Raw genomic sequence first — 12,747 nt, 5'->3', positions numbered from 1 at the left:
AGAGTAAACAGTCGACATTTTGGGCCCAGACCTTTCAACAGCACTCAGTTGGGGAGTGATGCCAGTGTATGCTTGGATCATGGACTGTTCCACAGAGCCAGCAAACAGGCAGGCATAGCTGGGACCCGTGCCAGTGCCCATGGCTACCTCTTTCGTTTGAAGGAAGTGGGAGGAGCCAAAGGAGAAATTATAGAAAGTGAAGACCAGTTCTGTCAGACAGAAGAAAGTGCTGATGGAGGAGAACTGGCTGGGTCTGGTGTCCAGAAAGAAATGGCGAGTTGTGAAGCCTTCCTGGTGGGGTACGATGGGATTTAGGGACTGGACATCCATAGTGAAAATAACATGTTCAAGGACAGGGAACTTGAAATTATTGAAAAGATCAAGAGCATGTAAAGCATCATGTATGTAGGTAGGAAGGGATGGAACGGGGGGGGGGGGGGAAGATAAACTGTGTAGAGGTGTGCAGATATAAGTTCAGTAGGCAGGAGCAAGCTGAAACAATGGGTCTACCTGGACAAGCAGGTTTGTGGTGTTATGTGTGAAACCAAGCCGGATTCTGCTAAAGAGAGATAAGGGAGAGCCCTTCAAAATGCTAATGAGAGAGTGAGAGAGAGAGTGAGAGTGAGAGTGAGAGTGAGAGTGAGAGTGAGAGAGAGAGAGAGAGAGAGAGAGAGAGAGAGATTTCAGTATTTTGGCATCTGCAGTGATACTGCCACAGACACTTTGCTTTGAACATGAATTGCTCATTAACACTTCTGCTGAGACAAAAGGAAGCGGTGAAGTTTGCTGGACAGGTGAAACCCCATGGGGGGGGGGAAATAAAATAGCAGGTTTGCTAAGACACCGCAGACACGCCACGAGACCCTGAAGAGAGCATTGTGCCCCCACAAGTCGGTGGGAGTTTGAAGGACCGATTCGCCGGTATCGGCCAGAGGCTCACAGGGTGTAAAGGTCCGACCGGTGGGGACCTGTTGTGTGTCCACCCTTGGCTGGGTGACGGGTTCACCACGGAAGAACGGTCACATCTGGAATGGAGGGGTCACAGTCGGTGACCACAATGGGACAAGAAGACAATGGAAGGTTTGCCTGAAATCTCAGCTGTATCTCTCACTCACTCTCTCTCTCTCTCTCTCTCCAATGGTACCACAACAACTACCTCGAACTACTCTTAAACTGAACTGAACCCTGCTTCACCTGAAGACTGATCATTTACCCCTAGACTTCGAGAGAGCTTGGCTGACTCATATTCCCATATTTCTTTGTATAGGTGTATATTATCACTGCTAACCTGTTACATTTATATCCTTGCATTTAGTGTACTGTATTACTTAATTTACTAATAAACGTTATTAGTTTCTAGTAATTACAGACTCCAACGAGTGTTCCATTTCTGCTGGTTTGACGACCCAGTTACGGGGTACGTAACAGTGGATCTTGGGCAGGAGGTAGAAATGGGAGTTGGGTGTGGGAACGGGGTGACGGTGGATGGCAGATCCCCAGAGTTAATAAGTTTGACGATGCTGAGGAAGTCAATGGCCTGGTGCTTCTTGGTGGGGTCCTGTTCAAGGGATGAGTATGAGGAGGTGTCTGAGAGTTGGTGCTGGGCCTCAGTAAGATAGAAGTGAGTCTGCCAGACTACTAAAGCACTCCCTTTATTTGTGGGTTTGATGGTGAGGTCAGGATTAGGTGGGAGGGAGGGAAGAGCTGAGCATTCGGAAGGAGAGAGGTTGGAATTGGAGAGAGGAGTGTTAAAATCTGACTGTTAATGTCCCGACGGCAGTTGGCAATGAGAAGGTCCCGGGCAGGCAGAAGACCAGGGTGGGGTGTCCAGGAAGAGGAGGAGGGTTGAAGATGGGAGAAGGGGTCATGGTCCAGGGCGGGGAGTCCTCGCCAAAGAAGTAGGCACAGCAGCGGAAGAAGAGCTCAGCGTCCCGGCAGGCGCAGAACTGACTGAAGTGTGGGCACAGGGGTACAAAGGTGAGGCTCCTACTGAGGACAGAATGTTCTGTCTCAGAGAGGGGAAGGTCAGAGGGGATGGTGAAGACCCAGCATGGATGAGAGCTGGGATTTGAGGCGGTAAGAGGGTTGGTAGTGTTACAAATGTGCCACAACCTTGAGGAGCCGAAGAGTACAAAGTAGCCCCCTTCTTTTTGAGAATCGCAAGATCGCTATTACTTCGGTCTGGAACCCAGGAAATGAGAGAGAATCCACAAGGTTTTGGAATGTGTCCTGGCCTCAGTGAGACAAAACCACGGATAACGGCCATTGTCTCTAGAGACGGAATTGTGTTTTGAGTACTGTACTACTCATCGAAGCCCTCAGGGGACGACCAGAGTGGGCTGGTTGAGAGACTGCATCATCCCAACCTCATTGACATCTGAGACCCCGTGAGTAAGGATAAAAGAGGGTCTGGGGAACACCCCTTTAGATGCACCAGGAGAAACGCTGGAAAGCCAGTGACAGCATTTTATAGCGAATGCCGGTGAGGGCCCGTGTGCGTCCTCCCTTGCCAGGGTAGCGGGCTCATCACGGAAGAACGGCTTAGCTAAAGGAGAGGCCACAAGTGAACGGCCACAACAACGAGACTCCGACGGATCGAAATCATAAAAAAGGAAAGCCGGCAAGTTTTTCCAAATCTCCCTCTCTCTTTCCTACAAAAGGCTGCAGCCTGAATGAACTGAGTGACTTTTATATTTCCATCGGGCAATACATTATCCCCTAGACAATGATAGAGCTTATTTCTTATTGATTATTATTATACCCGCACTTTTAGATTTAGTATTGAAAACGTATATTATCTGTATGTTTGCATTGATATTATGTTTGTGTATTTTTACTAATAAATACTGTTAAAAATAGTACCATCAGACTTCAACGGACCTCTCTATCTTTGCTGGTAAGTGACCCAGTTATGGGGTTCGTAACAAAGTGGGATCTCGTCTCGGGATTTGATACCAAATTGGGAGGCCAGTGAATCGGGCTTAAGTCCAAACTTGGATCTGGTACGCGGGTAGCCAGATGGGAAACCAGCAAAGATGGACGTGGATGAATTTATAGAAAACCCGACTCTGGAGGCGCTAGAGGTGGCCACAAAGTCGGAATTGATAAATATTGCGAAAGGACTAAACCTCGCAGAGGTGAGGTTGTCGATGAAAAAGCGAGAGGTGCGGAGGGTCATAACTCAGTATTATTTTGTGAAGAATGTGTTTTCTGCTGAGGTATTGGAAAATATCCCTGAAAAGGCACCAGCCAGTGGGATGGCTCAGTTAGAGTTGGAGAAATTAAGGTTGGAACATGAAATTAAATTAAAACAGCTGGAAGCAGCCAAAAAGGAAAAAGAAAGGGCAGAGAAAGAAAAACAAAGAGCCAAAAAGCAATGGGAGCATGAGCTCCAGCTAAAGGAGTTAGAGGTGAAGAGGGAGCAGGAAAGAGCTGAGAAACAAAGGGAGCATGAACCAGTTAAAACAGCTGGAAGCAGCTGAAAAGGAGAAGGAAAGGGCCGAAAAGGAGAGAGAGTATGAGGAGAAAGAGAAACGGAGGCAACATGACTTGGCCATGGAGAAGTTAAGGCAAGAGCGAAGAGCTCAAGGGTCAGACCGAGAGGAGCAGTTTAATGTTAGTTGGGAGTTGAGGTTAGTACCTCCGTTCAAGGAGACGGATGTTGATAGTTATTTCTTGCATTTTGAAAAGGTGGCAGTGAGTCAGAAGTGACCCAAAGAGCAATGGGTGGCATTGTTACAAAGCGTGTTAAAAGGGAAGGCACAACGGGCATATACGGTGTTGTCCATGGAGGAGGAAGAGTCAGAGAATTATGAGAAAGTAAAGGAGGCCATTCTTCAGACCTACGAATTGGTACCTGAGGCCTATAGACAAAAGTTCAGAAATTTAAAGAAAGGGTGGAATCAGACATATACAGAATTTGCCTATGAGAAGGGTGTGCTCTTGGACCGTTGGTGTGCAGCAGAAATAGTGGAAGAAGATTTTTGGCATCTCAGGGAGTTAATTCTGATTGAGGAATTTAAAGGTTGTGTTTCGGATGATATCCAGATGTATTTGAATGAGAATCCGAATAAGTCCATCTCCGAATTTGCTGGGTTCACAGATGAATATGCCCTAACCCACAAGACAAAGTTTTCCTTGAATAAAAGTTACCAGAGAGACCGTGGGAACGGTAGAGAAAGCCCATCGGCTGAGGCAGAGATCCCACCGGGAGCTAGTGGTAAAATTGAGGAGGAGAGACAAGACGGCAGGAGAGGTCCTGGCTTAACCTGTTTTAATTGTGGAAAGGTGGGTCATATTGCATCTAAGTGCCTTGCTCCCAGGAAGGAGACAGGAAAATGGAAAGCAGCAGTCCCTATAGGATGTGTTGTGGTGATCAGTAAATGGACAAGAGAGCCCCAGGTAGACAGAGTACGAGAAGGGTCTGAGAAATGTATTTCAGAAGGAACCGTGTCTGTGAGAGAGGGAGACACCCCAGTTCCAGTGAGGATCTGGAGAGACACGGAAGCTGAGCTTTTATTGATTAGCAGTAATGTACTGGATTTTGGTCGCAAGACTAGAGAGGTAGTTTTGAGAGGCATAGGAAAAGGGACAGAAGCGGAGCCCTTGCATTGGATCATTATAAATTGTGAGCTGGTATCTGGACCAGTTGAAATAGGGGTGCGATCAGAATTCCCGAGAACTGACGTAGACCTCCTTCTGGGTAACGATTTAGCTGGTGGTGAAGTTTGGTCGGCCATGGAGCTGACAAGCCAGCCTGTATGTGTTGAGGACCTGCCCCTAGACTCCAAGATCTATCCTGCATGCGCGATCACTCGCAGCATATCAAGAAAGGCAGCTGAGGACGAGACCAGTTTAAATCCGGCCAGTATCAATTTGGCTGAGACGTTTTTACCGACCCTGTACCAAGAGGGGTTAGAGGGTGGTAAAACGGAGAATAGGAAAGTGAAAGAGAGTATGGGAGAGGAGGTAGACCTGCCCTTAGCCAGGAGGAAATTTATAGAGGCACGGAGTAAAGATGAGAAACAGATAAGGCTGTTAGAAGGTCCAGGGTTGGACATGGATGATCTGTCTGGTTTGGCAGAACTGTTTGAAGAAGTTGAAAATTCTAAAGGTATTCCCGATAATGAAATGAGGGCAGTCCTAGATGAAAAGGATGCCCCATTACCTTGAAGAAGTCTGCTGGGTTGGCAGATGAGGTTGTTTCAGCCCGTGGGGTTGAGTTCACTCCGGAAGGGAGTTGCCCAGAGAGTAATTGGGAGGATCAGGGGAATTTAGAATTTGAAAAGGGTATGGGTATTGAAAGCCTGGAAGAGGCAAATGTCCCGTTTGAGTGTGTTCAAGATGTGGATGCACGTGGTACTGAACCTAGTAATGGAGCTCAGAAAAAGTCTGAGGTATTTGATTCAGTTGAAAAGGAATGCAGTCCTTGTGGGTCAGATGGACTTGGTTCAGTAAAGAAAGGGTTAACCTTGGTAATAGTGGGAAGTGAGAATTCCCAGTTGTTTGTTTTCGAAGGTGTGTTAAAAGTTAGTGAGGAGACAAAAGGTGGCGATGTGAATATTATTATTGAAGGGAAAGGGAAAAGTGTAGTTCCTAAATTGAATGAAGAAAATTTAAAGTCTGGATTGATGTCAGAAGCAGTAACCAGGCTGAAGGGACAATGGCTTGGTAACACGGTGCCTGCGAATCAATTACAGGTTGAGTTGGAATGTAAAGGTGCCCCACACGCTATTGTTATTCAAGAGTTGTGAAAAAGCAGAATTTGAAATGCTGTTTGAACAAAGAGTTTAAACTGAAAACTAATAGCATGAAGGGTCCTGAAGAGAAAACTAGCAACTTGCTTAAAATTAAAGAATTGTGTGGAAATTCGGAAAATGGTCTAAGTTTGGAACACACTGTTGATAAAATAACTCCTATGAAAGGAGCATGCGAAAGCCTATTCCACGTATTATACAAGCTCACCACGTGGGAGTTAACTGGAAACGGGGCGAGGGTTGACGGGATGCCATTTTAAATAACAGGATCCGGTTTTAAGGGATTTCAACAAGGCATGTGAATAATAAAGACAACCTCCATGGAAGATTGACTGTTAAGTTTGAAAGTAACATAAAGATTAGTATTTGCATGAACTTTTGTAGTATACACGTAAGCTAAGATCACAACTCTTTAGTTTTTGTTTGCTGAAGGAAAGGAATAAAAATAGGTGGTTATCAAATTGGAGTCTGATGCTACAAGAATTTATTAAGGTACAAGATGTTAAGATATTAAAGGAAGTGACAATGTAATCGCTAACTGTTTAGATGCTGAATTGAATGTATAACTGTATTACTCTGTAGTGAAAAAGAAACTCTTTTGTATTGTGTTAGATTCTGAAATCCTGTGAGACTCTGTATTAATTCATTTTTACCGATGGTAAAAATCTTTGAAGGAAGGGGGTGTTACGAATGTGCCACAACTCTGAGGGGCCGAAGGGTACAAAGTAGCCCCCTTCTTTTTGAGAATCGCAAGATCGCTATTAATTTGGGTCTGGGACCCAGGAAATGAGAGAGAATCCACAAGGTTTTGGAATGTGTCCTGGCCTCAGTGAGACAAAGCCACGGATAACGGCCATTGTCTCTGGAGACGGAATTGTGTATTGAGTACTGTACTATTCATTGAAGCCCCTCAGAGTGGGCTGGTTGAGGGATTGCATCATCCCAACCTGATTGACATCTGAGACCCCGTGAGTAAGGATAAAAGAGGGTCTGGGGAACACCCCTTGAGACGCACCAGGAGAAACACTGGAAAGCCAGTGACAGCGTTTTATAGCGAACACCGTTGAGGGCCTGTGTGCGTCCTCCCTTGCCAGAGTAGCGGGCTCATCACGGAAGAACGGCTTAGCTAAAGGAGAGGCCACAAGTGAACGGCCACAACAACGGGACTTCTGACGGATCGAAATCATAAAAAAGGAAAGCCGGCAAGTTTTTCCAAATCTCTCTCTCTCTTTCCTACAAAAGGCCTGAATGAACTGAGTGACTTTTATATTTCCATCGGACAATACATTATCCCCTAGACAATGATAGAGCTATTTCTTATTGATTATTATTATACCCGCACTTTTAGATTTAGTATTGACAACGTATATTATCTGTATGTTTGCATTGATATTATTTTTGTGTATTTTTACTAATAAATACTGTTAAAAATAGTACCATCAGACCTCAACGGACCTCTCTATCTTTGCTGGTAAGTGACCCAGTTATGGGGTTTGTAACAGTAGTATCTGAGGAGAGGGAAGAGTTGGGGTGTTCAGGGAAGTTGGGGTGAGAGGAAGACGGAGTCTCCGAGGACCCAAGATCTGGTGTTGGGACCTGAGAGACATGGGATTGCAGAGTGGTGGTGGGAGAAGGCGAGACGGGGTTTCCTGTATTGATGGTGATGGAGTCCCGGTTCTGAATCTGCTCAAGACTGTTAGAATTGTTGAGATCGGCAGCAGGGATCGTGGTATGGACACATCCATGTCTGGCAACACTGGAGACAGCAGGTTCTGCTCCTTCCAGGGTGTGAGAAAGTTGAAGAACCAGCGATTGAAAGCATGGATCCAACTGAGGATAGAGTATTGGATAGGTCCATTGCAGCTGGGGGAGAGAGAATCCCAGAGTTGTGGAAGTTACTGGGATAGGGACACCAAGTAGCTCCTCACAGGAAGAAGTGTGGCACAGAGAACGCAATGGGAAAACCAGTCCATTGAATGTGAGTACCTGGGGTCCTCAGAGGGTCCGAACTGAGAGGCTTGAAAACGGATCTGGAAGCCATATGGTACAAGAATGAAGTGAAGACGTGTTCCCAGGAAGGACTCATGGCTGTGGTAGTGAATCTCAGTGAGTACGTGGTCGAAGATTCGAAGGGGAGCAGGGATCATAGAGGGGGAGCAGTGAGGGAGGGTTTCACTGAACTCCCGTTGAAGGAAAGACAAATTTTCTCACAGTAGGCATCCTTGGATGAGACTTTGCAGTGTAGTAATCCAATCACAAACAAGAGAAAGTCTGCAGACACTGGAAATCCAAAGCAACACACACAAAATGCTGGAGGAACTCAACAGTCTAGGCAGCATCTATGGAAAAGAGTGAACAGTCAACATTTCTGGCCAAGACCCTTCATCCTGAAGAAGGGTCTCAGCCCAAAACATCAACTGTTTACTCTTTTGCATAGATGCTGCCCAGCCGGCTGAGTTCCTCCAGGTAGGTGTGTGTGCGTGTGGGCGGGCGGCTTTAATTTCTGATGTATTTTTGAATGGGCACCATTTGTGCTTGACCTGGCCCTTGGGTCATATTCTTCTCCCCCGTGACAAGGAACAGAAGCAGAAGTTGCCTGCAAGCTGCCATGCCTGTTCCACATTCAACGGCTGGTTTCTGACGTCACTGTCCCTTTCCTGCACAAATCCCAGAGTATAGATTTTAAGCACTAGCAGTGACCTCACTAACTCACTAACCTTTCAAATTCTAATTCTACTCTCATCCTTACGGCTTGATTCTTACTTATGTCTTATTTGTATTGTATTTGCTCCCCTTACCTGAGATAGCTTCAGTGTCTGAGAATCCTTGCCTTCCATCAAACCTTCGAAGCCCACAGGATGGCTCACTAAACTCCATTTGTAACTGTAAGGTGATTCTGAAGGAGGAAAATTTATATTAATATCTTTTTGTGAATACAAGCTAGAACTATGCAGAATACTGGTTGGGGTACTGTTTGAGTTCAATGGACTATTCTTGTCACCACATTGTACTGGAGTTGATGCAGAGAAGATTTATAAGGATATTACCAGGTTTGCAAAACAGCAAATAAAGAGGGAAGGTGGATAGGTTGGGTTGGTTTTCAGTGGAACAGATGAAGCTGAGGAGAAATTTAATGAAGATTATAGGGGAGCCAAGAAAAGAGTAAATAGGAAGGTCCAGTTCCTCTAACAGAGGGCTCAGAAACCAAGGGCAAGGGTGAGCAATGGATGGGTGGGTAATAAGGAAAATAATTTATCCAGAGGATGGTGGAAGCAAATCTGGAGCTTTCGTCCTAAACAGATGGCAGAGGTAGAAAAACCCATTGCATTTACGAAGTACTTAGATGTTGCTTCATACGCCATCACCTGCAGGACAATGGACCCAATGACAGAACATGGAATAAGGCATGCAGGCATACATGGAAACTCGACTAGTGTAAACCAATTGGGCTTAAAGAACTCCTTCCGTGTTGTAGAATGTCCATAACTGAGTGATTTCAAAGATCCAACCATGCACAAACCATGTTCCACTTGTACATCACTTATAGATGGGTTGACTGCTTTGCCCATAAGCAATTGGGAAAATCTAGATCCAAGAATTGTTTAATGTCATTTCCAGAGCACAAGTGTAGAGGAGAATGAAATAATTGTTGCTCTGAATCTGATGCAGCACAAATAAAAACTCAATTCGATAAAGAACACAGTAATAAAACAAACACATCATCATCTTAATGAATGGTTGCTTAAACTTTTCTGATTCATCAGCTGCTCTGGAAGATGATGCATGTATCTTTCCTCTGGTTAAATAACACGCAAATAGGACAAGTGCTGACATACGTACAAGCCATCAGACACAAAAGAGTCAACCTTTCCTTGTATAATCTAATGCTAATCAATGCTTACCTGCAGATGGAGCAGGAAGGACAAAGGTATTCAGTTCCACAGAATTTTTGGGTTGAGCGATCACTACATTAGTTCCAGCTGATACAATCAGTTCCTTCACTATGAGGGAAGGGGAAAACAAGGAGAATTAGAACAGATAACAAAAGAAACCAATAAAACTGACAATTATCAGTTTACAGCATTTACATAATAGCCTTACCTATCCAAGAAAATATCTTTGAATCAGCAACTAATAAATTTTGCAGTAACTTAATTCTTCAAATAATTGCTTTTACTGAGTTCTAATCAGAACAGGAAGATAACCTGGAAAGAAATTACCTGAATTTGTATACTGCTTGTATAATTATATATAATTGTATATTGTAATAGCATCATGCTAACTGCTACGCTACCAAGGCACACAATAGCAAGAGCTAGCCATGTTTCCATGAAGCAAAATACACAGCAGTCCCTGATGTCTCTCTGGTACTGCAATCTTTTAAAATAATGAACACTGGGTTGAACTGTACTGAAATATGCCTTTTGATTTTGTGTTTTATACTCTGTATTTTTGCTCATTTTTTGTTGCTGATTACATGGTTTTTTTCATGTTGGGGGGGGGAGTTTGATATCGGATGTTTCTCTTTGAATGGGCTGGTTCCATGGGTCTTCTTGTTTCGTGACTGTCTGTGGAGAAGATGAATTTTAGGGTTGTATGCTGCATACATACTTTGATAATAAATGTACTTTGAACAGTTTCAGAGTACTTTCAGGCCAATTAAGTACTTTTCATTGAAACTGGGAAATGTAGCAGACATCATGTGTAAAATTAGCTGTAGCAATTATTTTAGACAAGTTGTTTGAGGAGAAGCTTCTTCCACTCTGTCATCTGATTTCTGAATGGGCATTAAACTCGTGAATGCTAACTCACTACTTTTTTTTATTTTTGCACTACATATTTAACTATTTTTACATATACTTTCTGTAATTCACAGGTTTTTTTCTATTAAGTACTGCAGCTGCAAAGTTAACAGATTTCACAACATATGCTGGTGATATTAGACCTGATTTTGAAAAGCCTGTTTCCATGGAGTATAATCTGTGACTCTAACAGCTCAATGAGTTTTGCTTAAGAGCTTTGCTTAAGCACTGAAGCATCACAAATAAATTGAAGGCAACTAAAACCATTATTCTGATATGTCAGGTTTGACTGGTGGCATCCTTCAGTTTTCACCTTCTGTAGAAAATCCAGTCCAAAGTTTAGAAATAAAGGAAAGCATTTGTTTTAGGCACACTTTATTACTCACAAGACTTATTTATATTAGGCTGTAAGCAAAAGAAAAAATTTCCAAAAGATAAAACCTGCTTGGCTAAAAAACACTTTAGAACTTCCAAAATTTATGAAAAGCCAATACGTCCTTTCTGGAAATGAAATGTTTCAATGATTTTCACTTGTGTAGTATAATTTTTTGGAATGGTAAAACTTGGATACAGTGGTAGAACAGTAGTCAGTGCATAATCAGTAAATAAAGTACAAATTAGTGTAAGTAACATGATCACTCAACTACCTGATGGTCATAAGTACCTACAGTGGCATGCAAAAGTTTGGGCACCCCTGTTACTGTGAATAGCTAAGAGAGTAAAAGATGACCTGATTTCCAAAAGGCATAAAGTTAAAGATCACTCATTTCTTTAATATTTTAAGCAAGATAACTTTTTTTATTTCCATCTTTTACTGTTTCAAAGTAACAAAAAAGGAAAAGGGCCCGAAGCAAAAGTTTAGGCACCCTGCATGGTCAGTACTTAGTAACACCCCCTTTGGCAAGTATCACAGCTTGTAAACGCTTTCTGTAGCCAGCCAAGAGTCTTTCAATTCTTGTTTGGGGGATTTTCGCCCATTCTTCCTTGCAAAAGACTTCTAGTTCTGTGAGATTCTTGGGTTGTCTTGCATGCACTTCTCTTTTGAGGTCTATCCACAGTTTTTGGATGATGTTTAGGTCAAGGGACTGTGAGGGCCATGGCAAAACCTTCAGCTTGCGCCTCTTGAGGTAGTACATTGTGGATTTTGAGGTGTGTTTAGGATCATTATCCTGTTGTAGAAGCCATCCTCTTTTCAACTTCAGCTTTTTTACAGACAGTGTGATGTTTGTTTCCAGAATTTGCCGGTATTTAATTGAATTCATTCTTCCCTCTACCAGTGAAACATTCCCCGTGCCACTGGCTGCAACACAAGCCCAAAGCATGATCGATCCACCCCTATGCTTAACAGTTGGAGAGGTGTTCTTTTCATGAAATTCTGCACCCTTTTTTCTCCAAACATACCTTTGCTCATTGCAGCCAAAAAGTTCTATTTTAACTTCATCAGTCCACAGGACTTGTTTCCAAAATGCATCAGGCTTGTTTAGATGTTCCTTTGCAAACTTCTGACTCTGAGTTTTGTGGTGAGGATGCAGGAAAGGTTTTCTTCTGATGACTCTTCCATGAAGTTATATTTGTGCAGGTGTCGCTGCACAGTAGAACAGTGCACCACCGCTCCAGAGTCTGATAAATCTTCCTGAAGGTCTTTTGCAGTCAAACAGGGGTTTTGATTTGCCTTTCTAGCAATCCTACGACAGTTCTCTCGGAAAGTTTTCTTGGTCTTCCAGACCTCAACTTGACTTCCACCGTTCCTGTTAACTGCCATTTCTTAATTACATTGCAAACTGAGGAAACAGCTACCTGAAAATGCTTTGCTATCTTCTTATAGCCTTCTCCTGCTTTGTAGGCATCATTTATTTTAATTTTCAGAGTGCTAGGCAGCTGCTTAGAGGAGCCCATGGCTGCTGATTGTTGGGACAAGGTTCGAGGAGTCAGGGTATTTATAAAGCTTTGAAATTTGCATCACCTGGCCTTTACTAACAATGATTGTGAACAAGCCATAGCCCTAACAAGCTAATTAAGATCTTGGGGTGCCTGAACTTTTGCATGGTGCTCCTTTCCTTTTTTTTTCACGCTAAAATTGTACAAAACAAAAATAACACACTAATCTTGCTTAAAATGTTGAAAAGAATGTTTCATCTTTAACTTCATGACTTTTGGAGATCAGCTCATCTTCTACTCACTTAACTCTT

The 12,747-nt window shown here is 43.4% G+C and overlaps 1 protein-coding gene across 1 annotated transcript in view; it reads right to left on the bottom strand.

Moving 5' to 3' along the window:
* LOC132378489 (dyslexia-associated protein KIAA0319-like) overlaps positions 1-12,747 on the bottom strand; it is an 80,594-nt gene that overhangs the window by 34,876 nt on the left and 32,971 nt on the right. The window contains exons 5-6 of the mRNA XM_059945431.1: positions 9,659-9,757; positions 8,555-8,652 (exon numbers count right to left, since the gene is read on the bottom strand). Of these exons, the coding sequence (XP_059801414.1) occupies positions 8,555-8,652; positions 9,659-9,757 (197 nt within the window). The remainder of the gene's footprint in view (positions 1-8,554; positions 8,653-9,658; positions 9,758-12,747) is intronic.

Source organism: Hypanus sabinus, chromosome 20, assembly GCF_030144855.1.
Source record: "Hypanus sabinus isolate sHypSab1 chromosome 20, sHypSab1.hap1, whole genome shotgun sequence".
Taxonomy (NCBI): Eukaryota; Metazoa; Chordata; class Chondrichthyes; order Myliobatiformes; family Dasyatidae; genus Hypanus; species Hypanus sabinus.
This window is presented reverse-complemented; position numbering and strand designations above follow the sequence as displayed.